The sequence below is a fragment of the Platalea leucorodia genome (assembly GCF_965183815.1).
Source record: "Platalea leucorodia genome assembly, chromosome: 9".
In the NCBI taxonomy this organism is placed as follows: Eukaryota; Metazoa; Chordata; class Aves; order Pelecaniformes; family Threskiornithidae; genus Platalea; species Platalea leucorodia.
In genome coordinates, this window is record NC_138831.1 from 49,429,255 (window position 1) to 49,451,889 (window position 22,635).

General features: G+C 39.0%; 1 protein-coding gene across 1 annotated transcript in view; it reads right to left on the bottom strand.

Moving 5' to 3' along the window:
• Window positions 1-528: 528 nt before the first annotated feature.
• Window positions 529-22,635, bottom strand: part of LCTL (lactase like) — a gene marked incomplete at both ends in the record, with an annotated part of 48,884 nt that continues 26,777 nt past the window's right edge. Inside the window, 13 exons of the mRNA XM_082322061.1 lie at window positions 529-644; window positions 1,949-2,012; window positions 2,565-2,764; window positions 3,228-3,354; window positions 3,711-3,985; window positions 4,707-4,868; window positions 4,963-5,017; window positions 5,687-5,782; window positions 6,299-6,427; window positions 6,718-6,827; window positions 7,078-7,165; window positions 8,537-8,697; window positions 9,805-9,973. Of these exons, the coding sequence (XP_082178187.1) occupies window positions 529-644; window positions 1,949-2,012; window positions 2,565-2,764; window positions 3,228-3,354; window positions 3,711-3,985; window positions 4,707-4,868; window positions 4,963-5,017; window positions 5,687-5,782; window positions 6,299-6,427; window positions 6,718-6,827; window positions 7,078-7,165; window positions 8,537-8,697; window positions 9,805-9,973 (1,752 nt within the window). The remainder of the gene's footprint in view (window positions 645-1,948; window positions 2,013-2,564; window positions 2,765-3,227; window positions 3,355-3,710; window positions 3,986-4,706; window positions 4,869-4,962; window positions 5,018-5,686; window positions 5,783-6,298; window positions 6,428-6,717; window positions 6,828-7,077; window positions 7,166-8,536; window positions 8,698-9,804; window positions 9,974-22,635) is intronic.

Consider the following 22,635-nt stretch of genomic DNA (forward strand, 5'->3'; position numbering starts at 1 on the left):
CCTTTTAGACATGAATAATAAGTTAATGTTTAAGCAGTGCTCTTGGAATATTTAAATCCTATTCCATTTTAAAACTATGTGTTTGTCTCTCTTCAAATAGCAGTTACATGCTAATTAAAAGTCTGTTGATGAACAGACCGAAATCAGAATTTGCAAATGGTTTTTAATCCCTTGAAATTTGTACTGGCAAGATTTGAATCACTTTAATCTTAGCTAACTATTTTTCTGCTGAACAAAATGTATAGTAGGTTCCAAAATAATAAGAAACATAAAATCTGCTACTTAAAATTAGTAGAAAGTAATGCAGAAAGAAAATGCACTTTGGGTTTTGATAAAAAAAAATTCAAGTTATGTTTTGGGGAATTGAATAGAAAAAACTATAAAAGCGCTAGGTGGATAGGTAAAGTAATACTTCTTTATCTTTACAGTGGTATAAAAAGTGGTATCTGTGGTAAACTTTAACCAATATAATAAAACAGTTGCATTTTATTTATTATGCAAAATGAAGATGAGTGTAAGTATGCAATTTTATCTATGATTTCGAAGGTAGAATATTAGTAGGACAATACTGATGAGTATGCAGAGTGTGAAAACTGTAGGAAGAACAATCTCTGTCACCGTTTCCATGTGAGTAATCAGGGAATCTAAAATTTGAGAAATGAGTAATATGTAAGAAATTTAATCTGCTGGAGTATACTAATTGTTAACTTAGAGTTAACATAGATAAAGGAGTTTTTGAACACATATGGCTAAAATTATTTTGTTAAAAGTTGGCATTGGCATAATCAGCAAAAACCCAAAATTTCCTAAGTCTGCAAAAGCTGGAGCAAATCCATGACAGTTTTCCTTCCCTTTTTCTCTTTCTAAGGTAAATTTTTGAATATATGTCAGTGCTCAAAGGGTTGCAAAAACTGTGCTATGAATTAGCTTCAGTGCATTAGCCGTATTCTACCGTTCCTTTGATTTTTATATATGTCCCTCCCCACCCCCCCCATCCCCTCCAAGGGAAGTGTGGAAAAGAAAATTGTCAAAGAGAAATCCTTGGGAAGCACTTTAGCCTTTTTATGATTGTTTTGCAGCTCTTTCAAAATGAAATGGGTGTTATTTTGTAGAATTTTGCTCCACAGATAAGCCTCAAAGAGTTCAGTAAACACAGTTAATTCACATAGAACATATCAGTCAGCAGTTGAGGCTAAGTAGGATAAACTTAGGAGGACTGCTTTGATATTTTCTACCAGGTGGAATTTCTCTTGTCCTTCTCATGAGACTTTAGAATACTTATTTCGTCTTCCTTAAAAGTGTCAGAAATCCACTGCGGTAGATTATTCTCCTAGTTCAGGAATTATGAAAGGTCCTGAATGACATCGGGAAGGTCTTAAGTGAGATGGATTAGCCTGGCACTTTGGAAACTGCAGGCAAAGTCTGCGGTATTTATGGATTGGTGAGCAGCTGCTCTAAGCTGTGCTGTTGTTAGCTTTGTTACCAGGAGTATGAAGAGCAGAAACGTGGCTTAACGCTACCTTAGGCTAGTACTTAGCCCGTTTTTTAATAGTTTCGTCTTATGTAGAAGTCAAACACTTAAGAGATTTTCTGTCTGCGTGGTTGTCTTGATTTCTCTGGTTTTGTTTTGATGTTTGAAAGAGCATTTAGCACTTTTATTATTTTTAAGGATAATACTGTCATCCCTCGCCTTAACTTTAAATAGTAACTCTTATAGTTTGTGTATTCCATTAACATCCAAAGTTGATCCATTTAGCTACAGTGATTTTAGTTGGAGGGAGTGAATAAAGACATTTTTCTTTAGAGGCTTCTTGTATTTGAAAGCTGTTGTGCTTTCAAGGAGAAAATTCCTTTTAGGAGGCGCTAATAGTAATATTCACAGAGAAATTTAAAATCTGAAAGTGGCATAATATGCTTTTATAAAACAGAACAGAAGATACATAATTACCTGTAGCAAGGAGTTGGTGTGTGGTAGAGCAAGTGTCCATGGCCGCCTGATACCAGTTTTGCACCTGAGAAGGTTTGACATGCAGCAGTTCTATTAAACCGTAATATTCTGCCTCACAGCAGCTTCTTTGTCCCTGAACATTTGTCCACTACAATTGACTTGAAACCATTTTATTCTCTCAACACGTGATTTTCTGAAAGTTCCTTTGTATCTTTGTGATTTTTATTGCAATATATTTCTTTGAGTTAATTGTTTAATAAAATTTTTAAAAGCACATAATATATGCCATATTTTCCAGTAAGATAGCACGTATGTGTAATTTTCTGGCTAGAAATCTGACAGAGCACTGGTAACTTAGGATTCAGAATTTTTGTTCACGTCCGTAAGTCCAATTAGAGTTTGTGAAATGCGTTAGAAACAGTAATTGAGGTTGTTTCCACATTCTCTGTCTCTGGAGGCCTGTGTATTCAACACATCCCTAATTTACAGAACCAAAGTGTCAAATTTCATGTACCTTATTCATGCAAGTTGTTTCATGAAATCCAATGTGATATTTGCCCATGTATTGAAGAAAAAAAGAAAAAGAAAGAAGAGTAAAATTAACAATTGACATCACCTCTCTTGGATTTGGGAATCCATTTGCACTGATAATCTTTTGATAATAGTCAGCGGATGCCTTTGGGTATCGAGGTTTGTTCTTGTTTTTAAAATCAATGTGATAAAATCCAAATCTTTCAGAGAAGCCTTTGTTCCATTCAAATTTATCCAGCAATGACCAGGCAGTATAACCCTTGACATTAACACCATCATTTAGAGCTGTCAACAGAACACAAATTATTCTGTTAAACTTGTTGCCTATATCTGTTGTCCTTAAAATACGGTTCTGTAGGTGTTGTGTCTTATACCAGAAAGAGATGGGGAGGGGGGAGGAGGACAGAAAAGTGGCAAAGTACGAAGCAATTAAGATTCTTTGAAAATGTTATCTTTAGCTTAGAGGTACTAAAGCTCTGTAAGAATGGTAATTAGGTGCAATTTCTCCTTTCTAAAAGTGGAAACTGATGATCTATTACAGTGTTAAATCTCATATAGGTTATTGTATTTATTAGCGTCAGTACGTTTGGCTAGGTTGTCATTTTTGTGAGAATTTATTAGTCTAGTTTGCTGTCCAGTTTGACCTGTGAGTATTTATTTCTCTATGATGTAAATTACAGGAGTAAAAAATAATCAGAAGGTGAAAAAGCTTAAAGCTCATGCACTAAAAAGATGTTTTTAAAGTTACCTTTCAGTATTTCATTAATATATCCTTTCAGATACTCTATCCGCCATTCATCACACAGTTGAGTACACTGTACCTTTTCAGAAACTCCATTCTCTGTCACATAAATGAGAGGGTTCCCATACTGTGTCTGCAAACAAAGATATGTTTAGACTGGTTCATAGAAACAAAATCATCTTATTTTGACAGAACATGAGATTCTGAGTAAAATGCAGTAAAAGCAATTTCCTAGACTTACTTAGAGTTACCTTTCGTAAGAAAAATGTGTACCTAGGAATTTAAGTTAACTATGGTTTTTTGTTTTAAAATTAATGAGTTCTATAGTTTTCTAAACTGAAATTAAGATGGGTTTTTTGGCAAAGAAACTTCCCAAATATATAGGTGAAACTGTTGAAAATCTAAAATAGTGTAAGTGCAGCTCCTGCAGCTTCTGCAAGTAACCAGACATTTTGTTCACTTCCTTTTAAAGATTTACTCTGTAATCACCTTAATGAAGTTGAGTAATCTTCTGACTCCCCAAGGCACAGAATATAACCATTTAGATCCTGGAGCTGGCCAGTTTGGGTCCACCAGTTCAGCCAAATCACGGTCAGTGTGGTAACTGGACACTTGTAGAAAGGGAAAGCTCTTCTGTATAACATAACGAGTAGTGAAATGACCTATTCCCAGGAAATCCGATGTGCCTTTAATATAGGTTTTCTCTTGCACTGAGAAAGTTGGTAATCCTGATGTCCCCAGGCCCTGCTGGGCACTCTTCCTACCTATCAAAATAATTAGAGGAAACATACTGCTGAGGAGCACAGAAATTGGTTTTCTTTACCAACAATAAATATGGTTTTCTTGAACTCAGTGTAGAGGACAGTTTAGTTTGATTGCTTTTTTTAGGATGAAATAATCTTTCATCCTTTTGGTTTGGAGAAGTAAGCAGGGTACAATACATGGAGAAGACAGTGAATGAAACTGTTTGTTTTTTTTCCAAAGAGCATGATAAATGTCAAAAGAATACTTGGAAACGTATCATGATGAGAACAGAAGTGCTTTGCTGCTGGATACGTTGCCTATCTTCTTCATTCTGTGGAAAAAAAAGATAGTGGAACCCCGTAGAAATGCAAGCTTTAGTGATGAAAAACTGCTGGTTCTTTGTCCTTAAGTGGAAAATCCAGAAAAATATTTAACACCTCCCTGTCTTGGTTAGGCCACTGAAAGCGGACTGTGACTGGAAGGGGAGGTAGTTGCTTCCTTTCCAGTTTGGAGCACTCAGACGTGCAAGTGTTGGGCTTAAGAGCAGCTCAACTTTTCAGTTCTAGTATGTCCCCCAAGCTGCTCAGGAGCTGTGTCTAGCCCCTGGGCCGTTTGCTGCTGAGCCTTGTCTCACCTGTATCCTCACAGCTGACTAAACTCTACCTTGGTCAGGGGCTCTTCCATTGTAATATGCTGTAAGTACGGAATTTATTTATGTTACAGTTGGTTACTGGGGCTTACCTACATAATTCTTCATAATTTCTGGATAGTCTCCTCTGAAAATGGGATTTGCAAACCATCCCAAATGAAACTGTACGTATCTTTCAGCAGCGTCTCTGTCTGTTTGGCTATGCGGATCAACAGGTTCACCCCAGCCGCTAGTGAGGGAAATTCCAACCATACCTTAAAAAACCAAAGTGACAATTCTGCAGTTTATGCATAATCGTTAAGCCTTTAATATGAATAGAAGCATAATTACAGAGTGAATTCTTCTTACCTTGCTGCTCACTACGCCATGTGTTATTGTAAGAGTGCCATACTTTCGCATGAGTCTGTAAGTTAGGGGGAAAAAAAAAAAGCATATGCACATTTTAATCTGTTACACCATAGTCAGTACAGAAGGCTAGTGAAGACCAAGAGCAGGTTTTGCACGAAGGTGTGTCTGAAAATATACATTTTTAATGTATATTGTGGAAGCTTTCATTTCATATAAGATGTCAAAAAAACATTTATGCAAGATTTCTTCCCTACATTCCAGGAGATCCCCGTGAATTGTAATACGCAGCATTCAGTATAGTGTTCTGTCCAGCGTCTCCAGTCTTTGGATGTCTTTGCCTAAGTTATTCAGGCAAGTGAAAGTTTATTTTTTCAAGAGCTACCCTTACTGAAGTCACTTGCAAAATTCAAGTTCATTTCAACAGGTCAGGATTTTACTCCTTGTTTCTAGAGTAACCTGGATATTTTCTTATTCAACCAGTTTGAAACACACTGTAAAAGAGACGCTTAAATTGTAAGGAAAAATTTATGTTCTTGAAACAGTGTCGTTTCATGCTACGCCTGAATATGTGTTGGTGGTTTAAAGTCAGGTGATAATTTTGATGTGCTAATTGGAAGTGACATCATTGCAAAACTATCTATCTGTTTAAAGAGCAGAATCAAAAAAATCAGGCTGCCAAAAACTCTTAATTTACACATAATTTAAAGTAGAATTTTAGTTTTACTTTAATTATATGGTGCGCTGCTCTGTATGCTCCACATCCACCGAGCTTCAGTCCTGGTGCGTGTTCTCCTGTTTCATAACCCTTTTCAGCAACCGCCTACAAATACATAGAGTTAGTTATTCTTTGAACAGCAGAGCTAATGAATTTGCTACTGTCCTATGGACTTAGATCCTGTGCTCTTCTGCTTGGTCTGCGTCTCAATCTCTTCTCTCCAGTCCCCTTTGCCTTCCCCTCCCCTTGGCTCCCACCTACTGCCCCGCTGCTTGGTTGATAATATGCTGTGGCGTGTTGGTGACGAGCGGTAGTGGACTGACTGGCCAGCTTGCTGTTGCCTGATGAAATGCACGAAGGACAAGTTATAACTGCCTTTTCTGATTTCCTTGCCTCTCTCCAGCTGATGATTTTTCAAAACTTCACTGCAATTTCGTGTCTTGAAACTCTGCCCTTGTGCAGTACCTGGCCACTGAGATTTTGGGGCACGAAGATTAATGGCGTAAGGCTCAGTCTTCCTCTCCAATTTTTAACCTACTGTCCTGTAGTGTCACTTCCACAGAATTTTGGGAACAGAACTGTGTAATGGGAGTGATTGGAAGGAAAGCATTGATAACTTACCCAAGGATTACTAAAAGTAATCCAGTGTTTCACACGGTCGCCAAACTTCTCAAAACACAGATTTGCATAATCATTAAAATAATTTATCATGCTTATATTTTGCCAGCCACCATACTTTTCTTGGAGAACCTTCATAAATAAGAATTTCAAGAATCAATAATGTGATTTAAAATTCAGCTGCCTATTAACAAAGACTTTTATTCATGTTTCAGGAGTTCAGAAGGAGATTTTTCAAAACGTCAATGTCTATAAAATATATGTGAAATGAAAATGAATAGAAACTAATTATAAGCACACTTAAAAGCATGCAGGCATCTTTAAACATTTTTCTGAAGTACCTATAGTCCTTAAAATTAGAAATAAATTTCCTATCAGAAGCATTTATATTAGACGTTTCACTAACTTAAATATTGTCTAACCTGTGGAAGATCCCAGTGGTAGAGGCTCACAATCGGGATAATATTGTTTTCCAGAAGACTATTAATTGTATCATTGTAGAACTGTATTCCCTTCTCATTCAATTGCTCTGCTGATGAAACGCACAGACAAGAAATTACCTGGATTGTTTTTCAAATAACTGGAAGAATAGAAATCTAAAACTTTTAACCAAGGAATTTTACATTACAGTGGTGGGCATACCGTAACGGATGTGTAACGGTTAAACTCTGTTCTGATGACAAAGAAACAGATATCTATTTAACAGGAGTGTTAAACAGCTCAGGAGTAAAATTACTTGCCTACTAATACTGGTAAGAATATGGTGAAATTGTTATACTTACTTTTGATGCCAGTGGGCATAATCCGAGGCCATGAGATAGAGAACAGATAGTGATTAACTTTCAGCTCCTTCAGTAGCTGAATGTCATCCTGTGAAAAGAAAACCCAAGTGACATATCTCAAGTCCAAGCAGAATAACTCTTCAGTTATGCATCTGTCTTAAATAGTACGAAATGCAGAAAATCTATAGAAGAGTTGCACAAAAGAGGATTCCATCAGTTATTTTCTGCATTTGCTTTGAGATGATGGCTCTTTCTACTTGTATACTTCCTTTTTCACCGTTCTTTTTTCTTGACTCTGCAAAGAAGTCTCGTAATGTGTTGTGTTAACAACGATGGAAACTGAATGGATCCACCATCATATAGAGGACGGAAAAATGAGTTGAGGTATTCTGTGACACAATTGTATTTATGTCAGAGTTTGTAATGTGCATGTTTTAAAAAATAATATGAGCCTGTACATCTTGACCTCAAACATTTTGACTTAGGTGCAAAACAATGATTACATAGGCTTTCATTTACCGTGTCATACACAGTACATGGAGTTAGCACAAAAAATAAATTCAGTATAAATACATGTTCTTCTAAGAATCATGCATCTTCAATATTAAATGAAATTAGAAGTTGGTCATATATGAGCCAGTGCAACCAATCTAACCTTTCTGGGTTTTTATTAAGCTGTTCTTTCAAGCTTTTACTTGTTTGAGAGAGAGCAAATGAAATCTCTCCTGCGTTTTCCCATTTTCAGATAGTAAGGCATAATTAGTTTCTTTCCTCTTAGCTCTTGCTGAGACCTCTGGTTCTCCCTTGGATTTCATATATGTGGAAAAACCTCAGTGGAATATAACTTCTGTCAAATTAATTGGAATCCCAATTATGTAATAGTGGCTTATCACAACCATTTGGCTCCTTCTTGCTGTGTGTCTGTCTTTCCTTCAGGGCAGTAATTCTAAAATTGTTTTTGATAGTTTTAAGCTTGGAAACATATTGCTAATAGAGCTGCATTGATTATTTGTTATCCATTCAAAAAATGGAAAACATTCAGACTGAATTTTAAAACATCTGATAGTTTTATTGTTCTTGAATACACATAGAAAACCTTTAAAGCGGCTCAAACACAAGACAGTGTTAATTTTCGTCAAAGCTCAAATGCTTTCTTTGTTGTTGTTATAACTAAGCATTTTGACTTCCCACAAAATTTGGAGTATTTCTTTGGACACAAAAATCCTGAAAAACAGATGTATTTGGGGAATACTGTGGTATTATTGGTTCTATGAGGTTATCAGGAAAGAAGATTTTACTGAACTAATTGAAAATACCAGCCTTTGGCTTCCGAAGTTGAATGTGGCTGTAGAGCAACCAAAGCGTTTTGCTCATGTTTGCTCTTATTTCAAAATGAGAAATCAGTATCATGAAATGGCTCCGGAATCTTTCTAGAGGGATAGTTCCTCTTTCACGATACCTTAACTTTGTAGTAGCCGTCACATGCCGAATCTCCTGTTTCATTTCTAAAGACTTTCCCTTTCTTGTGAGTAAAAGCATCCCAGATACTTGGTCCTTTCCCATCCTTGTCCCAGGCCCCTTCAGTCTGGTACGCAGAACTGCCAACGCCCCATAAAAAACCTACAGGTAAAAAGAAGTGAATTATGATTTAAACATTCTCCTGCAAAACTGGTCTTCGCACTAAGTTTTCCTCTGAGGAAGTAATTGATACACCGTCACAGCCGCAGAGCTAGCTGTGAAATGTGCGTTATTGCGTGCCTGCTGAACGCCAGGCCGACGTTTTCTATGTGAAACTTTATTGGGGCATAAAAAGGGGCCGGCTGAAGATGTCGTATAGACTAAAGGGCGCCTCTTCTGATGGACTGAAGAAGGGATCTAACTCTTTCATATATTAAACCTTGTTACTGTTATTTTACAGTGATGAGGTAGTGCATTGACAGCGTGGCAGAAATATCTTACTGTAAGAAAAAATTATGTTCCCACATCATTTTTGTCTGCTAGTTTTTATAGGTTTTTTTAGCAATTACAACTTTAGCTGTTGTTACGTAAAATATACAGAAAGATTCTGGATTATTTTCCTAGTATTATACAAAAGGATATGATTAATCCATTTCATAAGCCAGTTAAAAACTTGAGCATGAAAACAAATCAGTGCCTATATTTTTTTAGTTTTGATTTTGGTTGAATGACACGTGTGAGCGTGTATACATAAATGTTGAAGAAAGGACAAGGTTTCACAAAGCGGTACTGAAGAGTGAATTAGGTAACACGAAACAGCTTGAAACAAACCCAACACAATTATTTCACTCATGTTCATTTCTTAAGTCAGCTGCAGAAGAAAGGATATTTTTAGTTTATAATTCTTCATTAGTTGTAGATAATTGATGAAAAAGGAGAAGAGTTCTCAGGTGTGATATGTTATGCTGTGCGTCTTATTCAGTCATAGACATGAAAGGAAGATCGGGATATGAAATATTAATCTCTTAGCATTTACTCTGAATTTACTTTTTTAAGTGACTCTCTGAAGTGCAGGGCTATGTGAATCCTTGTATTTCCAGGGCTAGGTGCAGAAGAGGATAGTAAGTATGCATTCTGCAAGAGCCTGAATTTTTGTTTCTGCCATTTCCCTGAAAGGACAAGGAAAACCTTTTGGTAGCTTTCTTGTGCGAACAGACAAGCGTATCTAGAGCATTATAAAAACCACAATCAACTGTAGTTCAAAAGTACCAGCTGGAAAAGTGCCGTAATAGAAAGAGCCTGGATTATTCTTTGTCCACTGGAAATCCTCAGCTGTATTCAGCCGTATTACTGGCAGAAGCGTATACCATATTCTCCAACTGTAAGTCTTCGTTGCTGTTGATTTCATCACTGCAAAGTGTTCTCTGCAAGTTCCCACCTGATAAAATAGAAAAGCTTTGTCAGATATCGCCACTCTACAAAGTAGGCTTAGGGTGATCAAAAGGGAAAAGCTTATTTTTTCTGCTGAATGGGTACGGTTTTCATTGAAGGCTGAAAGCAGTGCTTGGGCTAAGCGGAAGATGCAGTTAAGCTGCTGGCCGGGTGATGAAAATGAGAGAAGAATGAAGTGCAAAATTATAACTATTAGAAGCACCGCCTGCATGTTTTCCATAACGTTACTTATCTTTACTATGTTCTAAAAGTCTCTTTGTTGGTAGCTATTTTGTTCTGGATTTCAAACTGTCTCACCAGTGTCAGTAACTAAAACCCTGCAAACCCCTCCCTGAGTCGGAGCAAGAAATGAAAGTGATGATGCTGCTAGCATCTTGCCATCTAAATACGTAATGGAAAACAACCTTGTGGAAGTTGAAAAGGAAAATTAATACTTGTAATCCTTGCAGTTTTAATCATTGCAGCTTTTATCTTGAATATGTCCCTTTTATCTGGTTCCAGCATCAAATTAAAATGCTGCTATGTATGCACTATATTTTTAACTGTTAAATCAGGTTAAACTATTGGTGCGATGACCAATTTTAACCATTCGAAATAAAGTTACAGAAGGGCTTTGTAGAACAGCACTATTTTCCCCAAATGTATACAGTTCCCAAAGGATCTGTTTTACATGCCTGAGCCTCTGTTGGTGAGCTTGAAGATGGGATTAGAAAGTGAGGGAAAGTAGAACAAATATCTTATTAAAAATAATCATAGTTTGCAGTGGAGCATGGTATAAAAAGTAAATACAGCTGGAGTTTTGAAAAGCAGACTGGGATTACGGGATTGGACATGTACACTAAGCCTATCAATGGGACTGCCGATGTGAGACAGAGCATTTAACAGCCTTGGGGTCCCAAGAGCAGGTAAATGAAGGTCTGAAAATACCACGTCCTTGCCTGCCTGGACGAAAGAAGGGCGCTGCATTTTACACAGGATTTCTTCTCATCAGCTGCTCTTGCGCAGCCCTGGGGCAAGTGACAGAATGAGGGTGGAAAACCCACCTGCAGAACCGGGTGACCCAGGGCGAGCCCACTGTGTGCTCCTTCACCTCCTCTGTGAGGAGACGTCGGTAACGGGAGAGACTGGCTAAACAGAACTAAGCAACAGTTTATTTCTTACTTGCTTTTTACCATGATCATCTAGCATCTGTCTCCCACATGTAAAAATTTAGGGCTTGCGCCAAAGCCTGGTGGGAATCTTTGCATTGACTCCCCTGGACAAGCCTCTAGTGAGCTGGGATACCCAAACAGCCTGGGTAGGACCTGTGCTGCTTGCACATTGGTTCCTGGCCAAAATGAAAAAACAAGTTTGGCTAAAACCAAAAGGCAAAGAAACCACGTTTCAGAACGTGTTAACGACCTCAGAGACCTCTCGTTCTTCTGCACTTATTAAAGAGCATTCCAGATCTCCTAACTAACGCGGGATCTGCATAGCTGGTTTGGGAAAATGTATCTACTTCAACATCAAAGGTCTTTAGCCTCGGATTAAAAGAATCTTCACCTCTGCTTGTCTAATGAGAACATTTAGATTGCAAGGTGGGAAAAAAAAAAAAAAAGAGCAGACTACAACCATTTAAAAAATCACAGGGTCTAAATTCTCTATAAGTATTTTTATTTTGAATATAAAAGGTTGCAAATACATGTGATTTTAATTTACACATTGACAGTCAAATCTAGCTCTTCAGCCTAGTCAACAAGTTAGTTTAAATGTAGCGTTACCCTTCGTATTCTCGTTAGCAACGACTGACGTGGAAAGAAGCAAGGAGAACAGAAAATGTGTTGCGCGAGGTGTGTGGTTGCTTTCGGTGGCTGAGGCATTAACGCTATGGGAACAGAACTGTACGCTTTTGCAGGGCTGCTGACGTTTCTGTTCCAAAGTTAGTGCATAGCTTCAATAACATTTTAGGGTGTTTATTAGGGTTTTAGACACTTGTAACTATCTGATTTGTATTTGGGGTAACTCATGTGGAGCTAGGAACAACAGTTGAATCAAAATCAGTAGATTTTTTTCACTCTTTGGCCTGATAACTGTATTAGAAATAATTTCAGTCCTTCAAGAATTGCTCAAGCACAAGAAACACGTTTTTAAACAAACGGGATTTTACAACACCCTGTATTGAAGAAAATAGTCTTATTTTATGCAGAGTTTATTGTGGAATATTCTATCAATTAATTTTCTTTTCAAATGAATACATGCTTTTTGGAACCCTTCATTGCTCTGTTTTTCTGGCACATACTTTTACAAGTAGAGTAGAAGAAACAGCTATTCGAATAGTGCAAAAAGGTTCATCAAGTTTAGACTGTAAGGCTGGTACTGTAAAACATCCTTTTGACTCTCTTGTTCTCTAGCAGCTCTTTTACCTTCTACCCTGATTATAGACTGAGTTATTTTAATTTTCCCCCATTTCTGGCTTACCTGGTGTTCTTTGCAATGGATGTGTCCCAGCTGGGCGATTCCTCTGAACTGCCAGAACTTTACCAGGGCATTCGGAATAAATTTACTTTCACGGAATAATTGCACGGAATTAATCCAACTGTCACAAAAACTCGGGAGAAACATCTAGTTGAAAACAGCATTTTGTTCACTTACAGCCAAAACAAAAAAGAACAATCCTTTTGTATTTGCAGTCAATGCTGCAGGAAAAGGTTTAGCTTAACCATACGAATCTTTTAGCAATGAGGTATTTTCCTTTGTAGGCAAAATTAGCTTTGCAAGTGATCTATACATTCATATGTAATTGCAGTTGCTGTTGAATAGGGTGTTTGTAGACATTTTTGTCTTGGTGCAAATGTCTGTGTCCTAGATGGTATTTGGCAGGGACATCTCACTGGGAGATTCTGTGAGGCCAAGGGTTTTCTTTTTACATGGCATAATTTTGAATCAGATATTCAGGATGCAGTCTTGAAAAATAATATGCTTTTTCTTTTCTCTTGTTTCTAGAGGAATTCCTTATGGTCATGCATTTGTGGACAAAACAACCCTCCCATTCTCGGAGGCCTGCTGTTCAGCTTGAGCTATAGCTGTTCATTCCTTTAGTTCTGTGAGTCATCGTTCAGTCCTCCCCTCGTAGATACTATGCATTGAAAAGCCTACAGAACGAGCAAACCCATTGCTAGGGCTTGCTGGGCTGAAAACATGTAGTTTCAGACATTGCTGCTCACCTGGCTTTCCAGAATGAAAAGCCTTTTCTGTGCTGAGAGAGAAGGGGATGAGCTCCCAAGAGCAGCAGCGCAGATAGGTAACTACTGCTCGGGTGCGGGAGGCCTGAGGTAGGGCAGAGATGCTGCAGAGGGAGCTCTGGACAACGCCGACGCAAAAAGCTGTATCAGGGAAGCTTTCACCCGCCCACCCTAAGGAACGGGGCTCCGTAAGCACAGGGAGCCTTGTAGGGGAAGCAGAGAAAGCACCGGCTCTGTTGGCTCTGGGTAGGGGGGGGATTTTCTCCCCGCTGCAGCGCACCCACGTAGCTGCCCGACACTTGGGCTTTCTGTGGGTGGGTGGGTGACACATGGTCATGGAACCTGCTATCCTATGCCTTTGAAGCTATACAGTTTGTAAGCATGTTCCTATTTGTTTATTTAGCAACTTGGTTTTGTCTTTTTTTGGTTTTTTAGAGCAGTGCCGGTGCCCTCTCGTGGTCAATTTCCACAAAAGAGCGTTAACATTAAAAATGTTGCCCGGTAGCATAAATTAAGTAACAACATTGTAGTTCATATACTGCCTCTGATCTCAGAAGTGAAAAAGCGCATTGAAACTATAGAGGGAATATCGTCAGGAGCTCCTTGTTCATCCCTGCAGGTCTCTTGGTACGCTTGCTTGACTTCTGCGCATCAGGATGGACCATTTTCAAGCATGGAGGAGGTGATCCTTGAAAATCAACTAGCCCATGCGCTTTGTGATTTATGATGCACATAAAAGGGCAGTATTGTATACATAGGTCAGCCTACTGCAGATGAGTTTGGTGCTTAGGGCACATTTTTAAGTACTTGCTATAGATTTGGCATGCTTAATCTCCTGCAGAACTGGGTAGGGCAGTGTACCAGAGCCGCTGCAGTGCTGTATGATGCTAGAGCTGTCATGATGATTAAGGGCGTGTATTAGTCATTCCTTGCTAAATCACAATTGCACCTAACAAACACGCCAAAACGAAAGGCTTTGGTGTGCCGGGAAAGAGACTATGACTATTCAGAGAAGTGACAGTGGAAGCAAAGACAGATCACCCCTCTGTGCGGATGAGAAGCTGAGGCCCAGGGAGACTGGCCAGAAATCGCACAGGGAGCTTGTATCAAGCTAGGGACTGAACTCGGGTCTCTTGGCTCTCTGCCCGGTGCCATAGGTACAAGCCAGCCTGCTGCTTTAGGGACGAGCTCGTACATCACTAAAGTCACTTGGTGAATTGTCACTAACTTCAGTGGTCAGAAGGAGCAAGCCCTCAGTGTGCGTGAAAACGTGATTCTTTCAAACTACATTTAACATGGACTAGAAACATAATACTGTTCCACTCTGTAAGTTGTGCTTGCATGGGTTTTCTTCTCTTAACACAATCTTTTTCTGTGATGTTTCCCGATTTCCTGTATAAAAGCCCAACTTTACAGAAAAAACAAAAAAGCCATGAGATATTTATGTGGCTACAGCTTGGTCATTTTTAGCAGCAGTTTTTAAAATGTGCCAGAAACACATCAAGGCTATAAAATCTTTTATTTTGTTTTATTGGTAAAAAGAATGTTAAAAAAATGTACTCGGTGGAGTCCATCCAAAATTGCCCAATGACTGCAGTAAAATAACCTGGAAAGTGGGCTATGCAACGGGCTTACTGCGGTGGGTTGTGAAGTCCGGGGAAAGTCACGCTTGACTCTCAGTTTACGGCTTATCTGCTGTTCACTTGTCTACAGCCTCGAGTGGATCTTCATCCATAAATGATGTAGATATTTATGTATTGTCTTGTTGCCAAATACTATGTGACCATATCACAAAAACTTTGGCACAAACCCCACTCTCTTAAATGAAGTGATACTTATCCTCCCACTTTATTTTCTATCTATGCTACGCTTCGTGTTGCAAAACCTCTTATCTCAAGACAGACAACCAGAGATGGAGTCACCCCGAAGAGCAGATACCATAAAACTGGTATTTATTTGATTTTTGCTTTTAGTCCTTATGTTTTGCCTAGGCTGATGAAAAAATAGAAGCTGTCTTTCCTAGTTCCTTGGCAGCTGTTCAGACAGCTAGACCAAATCATCCTCATGCAATTATAACCTCTCTCCCCAGCTTCCTGATTCTTCATTCTTCCGAGTTGCACTCCCTTTCCAACCTTGAATAGGCCTTTTCTGTCTCGGAGAGAAAAATCCTTTCTTATTATACAGTGACCAGAAAAACACGTAATTTTTCCAGTGTGTGGTCTACTGCAACTACCCTGAGATATTGGAGATTTTTCAAAATCAAAACAAAACCCACTTACAATTGTTCTTGGAACAAGAACACTTGTATAACTGTACTTGTATTTTTCTGTGTTACAAAATGACTTTCGTTGCATTATGTTAGCTGCTTTTGGAAACTTTTTGTCTAACGTTCAACTGTACTCATGGCCCAGACTTGCTTTTCAGAGAAAAATAGAAAATTGGAAGTAATTGAAATGAGGATGCCTTGCTTTACAAGCAATCGTGTTGCTTTGACTTGAAGCAGTTGGGGGAATATAGTTGTTAATAGAGATGTTCAGAACTGTTTCTTATGACCCAGTGAATTCTAAAGGCAGAAAGGAGTGTTTGGAAATGTGGGAGATGCATTTTGTTGCCTATAACAAGAGATCAAGGACACTGAAGACTCATCCTGCTCTAAAAAGCCTGGTTTTGCACTTGTATATATACACCATGGTTGCCCAGTAACTTTAGAATAAAGATTGCCAACTTTTCCATGCTTAGAGACATTTTTATTTCTTACATAAATGCTTTTAGCCAGACTGATGTCATCACGTTTGCACAGCTCTGCCCTTTACGCAGTAAACTGTGGTGGACCTGACCTTGTTATATGCTTTTTCCCCAGCTCTTTATGCCATCAGCTGACCTGGTCTGCTGACAAGCCTGCCTTCCCTTGGACAACCAGGAGGCTCGACACCCCTTCTGGGGCACCTGGGATGCAACGTACTGAAAACATTGGCTGGCACCATTAGCAGAATTTTGCCGTGCAACTGTTTGGTACCCAGTTTGACAGAGGTACCTCTGCTGGCCTCCCGCTGTGGGGGATACCAATCTTCTTGTATCCTGGGAAATCTGTGGGCAGCTTCTGAAGACAGCCTCCATCTTAAGAAAACCTCCAGAAGTCTGGAAGATCTTGTGCTTGAACTGTGATCCCTGAGATGAGATCAAGATAGGTAACTCTGAAACTTACACCATGTTTACTTAGCAGTTCCTACACTATTATGAAAGCTAGTGCTATCATATTTTATGCCCACTGAGCACACTGAATAGCCGTTATCACTAACCACTGGTTTTACCGGGGTAGTTTTTGGAAAAAACTAAAATATTTGAGAATCTGCCATCTCTGTTTTGCAAAGAAAGATTGTAAAGATTGGCAAGGATAGGGTAAATCTGCAGAATCTATTCTAGTTGTACTAAAAGCTCAAATTTTAAAGGTATCATTTTCAATTAAACTCCTAAATCGTATATTCTTAATAATGTTTCTTGGTGCATGTAGAGAGGTGCAGACACGTCCCCGTTTTGTGGAACACCGTTCTCCCAAATGGTCAAAACTCATGAGACTTTGCACTGGTGTAGTCAAAGGTGCACGTTGGATTTTGAATGGCCAAGCGCAGTGGATGGTTGAAAATCCCAACCATGATATATAATAAATGACAGATGTTACAGATACTCCTGGGTGCAATGAAGAAGGTCACAGAAGTTTGCTTCTAAAAATCAATTTTAATTTATCTTTTCCTGTTGACAGCTTCATGCTAAGGGTTGGCCTGTGTTTGATGTGAACACTGAGAAGCTGCTGCAGGCTACCACTGATTGGAATTTACTTGTATTAGTCTAATTGCATGCTCTACCATCATCTGTTTGCTATCACAAAGAGGAAGCTTCTGAAGCTTGGGAATGAGAGAAAATGAAGTGTCTGGACAACTACAAAACATCGAGAATGCTTTTGGAGGTTTTCCCATCACTGTTTGTGAGTATGAACACAAAGGCACAGCTATATTTTTTTTACATGTCTATCTTTACACGGCACCCATAACATAAGTACATATAACAACTAGGAATAGTGATAATTAATGAAAGTCCCCAAGCACTGTAAATTGATAATGAGTAAGAGTTCATGAATTGTTTTGGAAGGGGTTGAATTAGTTCATTACTGAATTAGTTGAATTAGCTCATTACTAAAATCATACAATTGTTCTTCTGTGGATATTCAACTTGGCTTATGAAACATTCAACTTCAGTGCTTCTGGCTGTCCAATTTAACTACCAGTTTTAAAACACACCCTTGGGCATTTTGTCTTTAATGCTACCCTAGAAGGTATGACATTAGTCCTTTTCTCACGCAGCAGGCAGACACAAATTGTAAGGCAGCGGACAGATAACGCACCTTAATAACTAAAGACACTGAGACTAGTTTTTGCTTCTGTTCAGGTCTAGAGGTTTAGGCTGGAGAGGAGTTGGGAGCCTTGCAGAGCATTTAGCTGTGCTCCAGCAAGAGGCAGCATTGCACAGCACTGGAGGAGCCTGGAGAGAGTCAGGGGAGTGCCAGGCTGGCCCCGGGCTTGCCTCCTCAGTCCCTTCACCTGTGAAATGGCTGCAATGCTGACCACCGCCCACTCTGCAGACCACTTTGAAAACTGCTAGTGTAAAGTGCCGCACCGGGTACCAGTGAGTTGGAAATTTGTTATTTATGGACGGACTACTAACACTAGTTCAGCGGTAGGGATCTGTCTCTTTCTGCCTGGCCAGTACGTGTGGAGAAGAGCAGCAAAGGAATGCAAAGGGTACTCCGCAGCCTCAGGATAGCTGTCAATGGGACTGGAGTGTCAGGGCTGCGAGGGAAAGGATGACTTCACTCACATGAGCACAGCCTGAGAGAACTGCTTTCTAAACTGCCAGGCTCTTTATTTCTTAGGTCAACTTTTAAACTTCATGAGGGAAGTGTGAAGATGAACTAGGATAATCTCAATTCTTGTACAGCTGGGGTGAGCTCTTATAGTGACAGTTGTTTGGTGGCATGACCTGGTACTTCTTGTAGCTTATTTATTAAAACAAACAAACAAACCAGCAAAAAAAAGCAATGGCTTTTACTTTTGCCTTTTCAGGGATGAATTTCAGAGATGAGGCCTTACTAGTACTCATTAGCAGCTTCTACTCAAGTAGAATACCAAGTGATGCTAATGGAGATTTAACGTATTCTTAAAGTGAAATATCTGCCCCAATGCTTTGCTGTATCACAGCCCCCTTATTGTTTTGAGGACTGATCCAAAGTTCACTAAGTCAGTAGAAAGTCTAGCTAATTACAGCATGGCTTAGATGAGGTTCCGAGATCCTTTGTCTCTTTGTGATGTGAAGGGTTAAAATTTCAGGAGCCTTTTTTTCAATTTTAGGCAATGAAAAAGGGAATAATGGAAATAATTAATCGAAACATTGCTATGAATCAGAGAATGCATTTATTAAAGCTTAAAGAAAAACAAAACCCAACCCTGAGCTGAAATTGAATCCAAACTCAGAAAAGCACGAGGAGGTGTAACTAGAAGCTTTATAAGATTCCCATCTTAAACTTGACCACATGTTGGCAGTAAGATGATTATAATTTGTACCTTGTATAGTATCTGTGGCAACTGTTAGATCACCATAGCTTCCTAAGGCTTGGAGATGAAGCAACATGGACTTCTGTTTCCCAGCGTATTAGTGAGCTTGTATGCATTCCTTTGCCAGGCATTTTTGCACGGAGAGCAATTCAATGAGCTCAGCTGAGAGCATCAGCTGGATAGCAGGTAGTCTCTCACTCAGGCTGAGGAAGTGTGGGTGCTTCTAAACCGGGTTAAATACCAATATAAGGCTTGTGAGTTTCTATGGATTCTGAGCTTTTGTGCTAATTCCTGCAAAAATGGAAAATCGGTGAGCTTTCAGTCCAGCACTCAGAGTATGTCCACTTTCAGAGAGAAAGCATCATTCATTGTGTCTTGCTACTGAACTCGTTCCTCCTCTAGTTTCCCGTCTGTATAACAGGACTGAAAATACAGTCTTCCTTCCTGAGAGACTTAACTGCAAAATGTCTTGTGACCCTCATGCTAGAACAACAAAATAATTGCATCAGTATCTTTGAGGAAAGGATCTTTTTTTCTCCCTGCTGCGTTTATGCAGCACTTGGTTAATTAAGTGAAGTCCATGTCTGCAAGGGAAGATCCCTGGTGCTATTACAACGGATTTGTATTGAGCTGTAGTGCTAATATTACTAAAGGATAATGGTGGGTGGGAGGATGGACTTGCAATCTAGACAGTAGCATCAACTTCTGTCTGCATAAATTAGAGGTCTTGGCTTGAACTAGGAGGTGTTACAGTGGGGTAACTTACATTGTGAATTAAGCAGGTTCTTGTAAATCCAGAGCAGAAGATAGGCTGGACAGTAGTAGTTCTAGTTAGGGATGATTTGTTTGGTTTTCTTAAACTTTTTAAACTTTAAAATAGCTTTGAATTAAAGAAAAAGGCCATTCTAACTAACAAAACTGTTTTGATCCAATGCAGGTTGTGGCAGCGCCAGTGTTTCAGGTAGCTGCATCCTAGGATAACAATGGTGGTATTTTTAAAGATGCTGCTAAGCGATACTTGAGATCATGTTTGTTAACTTCCTTTTTCCTACATCAATTCAAAAAAGAATGTTAGTTACAGTCATTGCTGAAGTACTTGAATTTGAAATAACTGAAGCTGATTTAACACATTTTTAAAAAGAGCTACATTCTTTACAATGAATCTTCCAGTTATGCCAAAAATACAAATTCCAAAATATATTTGTAATAATAATAATAATGCTAAAGCCTCCAGACATGCCAAATTTCCAGTCTTGTGGATATAAACTGTTAAGCATTGTGCATTTTTCTTTCAGCTGTCAGATCCTCTCCTCTGAAGAGAGCACTATTGAGGAACAGTTTGAGATAAGCAATATGGACCAGAAGAACATAAAGAGATCCTGATGGCTGTCAGAACAGTAAGTAATTTTAAAAAAAAATATTTCTACCATAAGCATTTTTCTCTAAGATGATAATGTAAAACAGGCAGTATGACATAGGGATTCATAAATTGATTTCTGAGGGAGGTTGTGCAGGTGGGATTGCAGGCTTGCATAAACTTGAAAATTGTATTTCTCAAATGGGTTTCATACTGGTGGAAGAACTTGAGGTAACAATTTTTTCTACAGAGGCGATGTCTCAAAAGAAGAGTTACTTGATTTGTAGCTTGGATCCAAATCAAAAGGGTGGATGTAAAAAATTGTCTTGTTTGTGAGAAGAATGATTATGTAGTCCCTGAATTAAAGTTTTGTTTAAAACTTTGCTGATGGTTGATTAACTGCTGAAAAAGAACATTAGCACTGTTGTGTTCCAACAAAAATCCTATAACCATAAAGTTGTTTCGGTTTTTTTTGCAATCCGATATGACTACTTTTTTGGTTTTAGATGTATATACTTAATCACATGCACGTACACTTCTAAATAAGGGCATGCAAACAGAGGTAAGGAGTAATTCTTTTTCTTTTAAATTGCAAATTTCAGTGGGAATCTTCCAAAATCAAGTGAGCTAGGAATAATTTCATTCTAGCCTTACTCTGCTACATCGCTTGGCTCCAGACTAGGCCTTGCTTGTCGTTTGCCCAGTGGTCTTAGAAGGCGGTGCTTGAAACCACAGAAAACAAGGTTTGCAAATGCTGTGGATGATCCTGAAAGGAAACAGATGGTTTCTCAAACACAGAACTCTCGGCAGTGGAAGTTCTGGAGCTCTCAGAGAAATGTTGCCGTCTTTTTTTTTTACCATTGGTTTGCTAAAAACAAGAATATATTATACACTATATTACATTCAGATGATCTCATACTAATCAAAACAATCTTGTGGGACCTCTGATTCTGATTAAGCATTTGGGCTGAAGGGACCCGTGCTACCAACCTACCTCATTGGCAGGGGTTTTGTCATGAGACATTTGTTCTGTTTTTGAAGCAAATATTTCTGTGATAAGTGTTATATTAAAACCCACAAGGATATGAATAATCCTGTTTTCAGTGAAGAGTTTAAACTGCATACTATAAATAAAACCAAGGCCACACATTGACTCAAAAAGGTAAAAAAAGAAATACTGAATAGCTCTGTTCATCCTGCCCGCTAAATGGGGTGAGGCCATGGGGAAAAATATCTTTTAATTGTATCAACCAGGAGAAAAGAATTAGGGCTACACAAGGCAACCTTAATTCTGGTGTTTCCAGCTCTCGAGTACTTGACTTTTCAACCTTAACGTAGGTGGGTAGAGAGGTTGCTATCATTTTTGTTTTGTTTGTCATCATGCAGCTAAATTCCACTTGAAAGGACTTGATGTTTTAAAATTTATTCTGCTAGTACATTCCATTTACTTTGTCTCAACTGCTGGTTTTTAAACTGAGCTAGGAATGACAAATTCTCCCTTAAAAGCGTTATTTTACTCATTGTGAAGTGAAGCTCTTAGCTGCCATCTTCACTTCTTTCTGGTCATAAAACTCCGGCCATCAGACGAAGATCAGCAAGTCTCCTAAAATGAATAGGCGCCCCAAGGAAAACTGAATAGCCTCCAAAGCAATTGTATCGAAGTGACATCAGTGCTCAGATATTTTCATCTTGGCTATTCCAACAACATTCAGTCAATAACGGGCAGTAGAGCCAGTACACGCTGACTCTCTTTATTGCTCCCCCACTGGGAATATGTCTCTCTGTAAGAGACCCGCAGAAAGTGGTAGGTCCAAAAACTAAACAACTTTGTTCCAAATCGAAGGACTTGCCTTCAAGTCCATGCAGTGCACTGTTGTCCTTCAGCCGGAGCTTGCTTAGTGGGCGATGCTGCGCTGAAATTCAGCCTTGTGATCCTGCAAGTTCTCTCATCATTAAGTTCTCTGACTGCTGGGCATCAGCCTGGACATCAGCCTTTATGGATCTTAGATACCTTTTAAGTGTTGTATGGCCAACTACCACCTGAAAATCACTCCTGCTGTTGCTACCGACCCATTCTGAGAAGCTGAAAAATTAATTATATCTGTTGTATGCAGTTTCCCAGTGCAGGATATCGTGATGACAATGCCCATCTCCACTTTAAAGTGCTGTAAGGGCTAGAGATTAAAAATGACCTTTAGCATCTAAGTATTTTAGCTGTTAAGTATTACTGGTAATTCTCTAAGATCATTCATGCCTTTAACACCACCTAAAGGAATTCTAGCACTATAATCCCTACTTTACAAATGGGAAGTGGATGCACTGGGCAGGATAAGAACTTGTTTTGTGCTTTCTTAGTGTAGCAGAGGTGGGATAGAAACAGAGGAATACATTGATGTTCTTGAGCTGGGATGTTTTAGCTCTCCTCTCCTGGATTGTACCTTCTGGGGAGAAGGTAATTTTACCT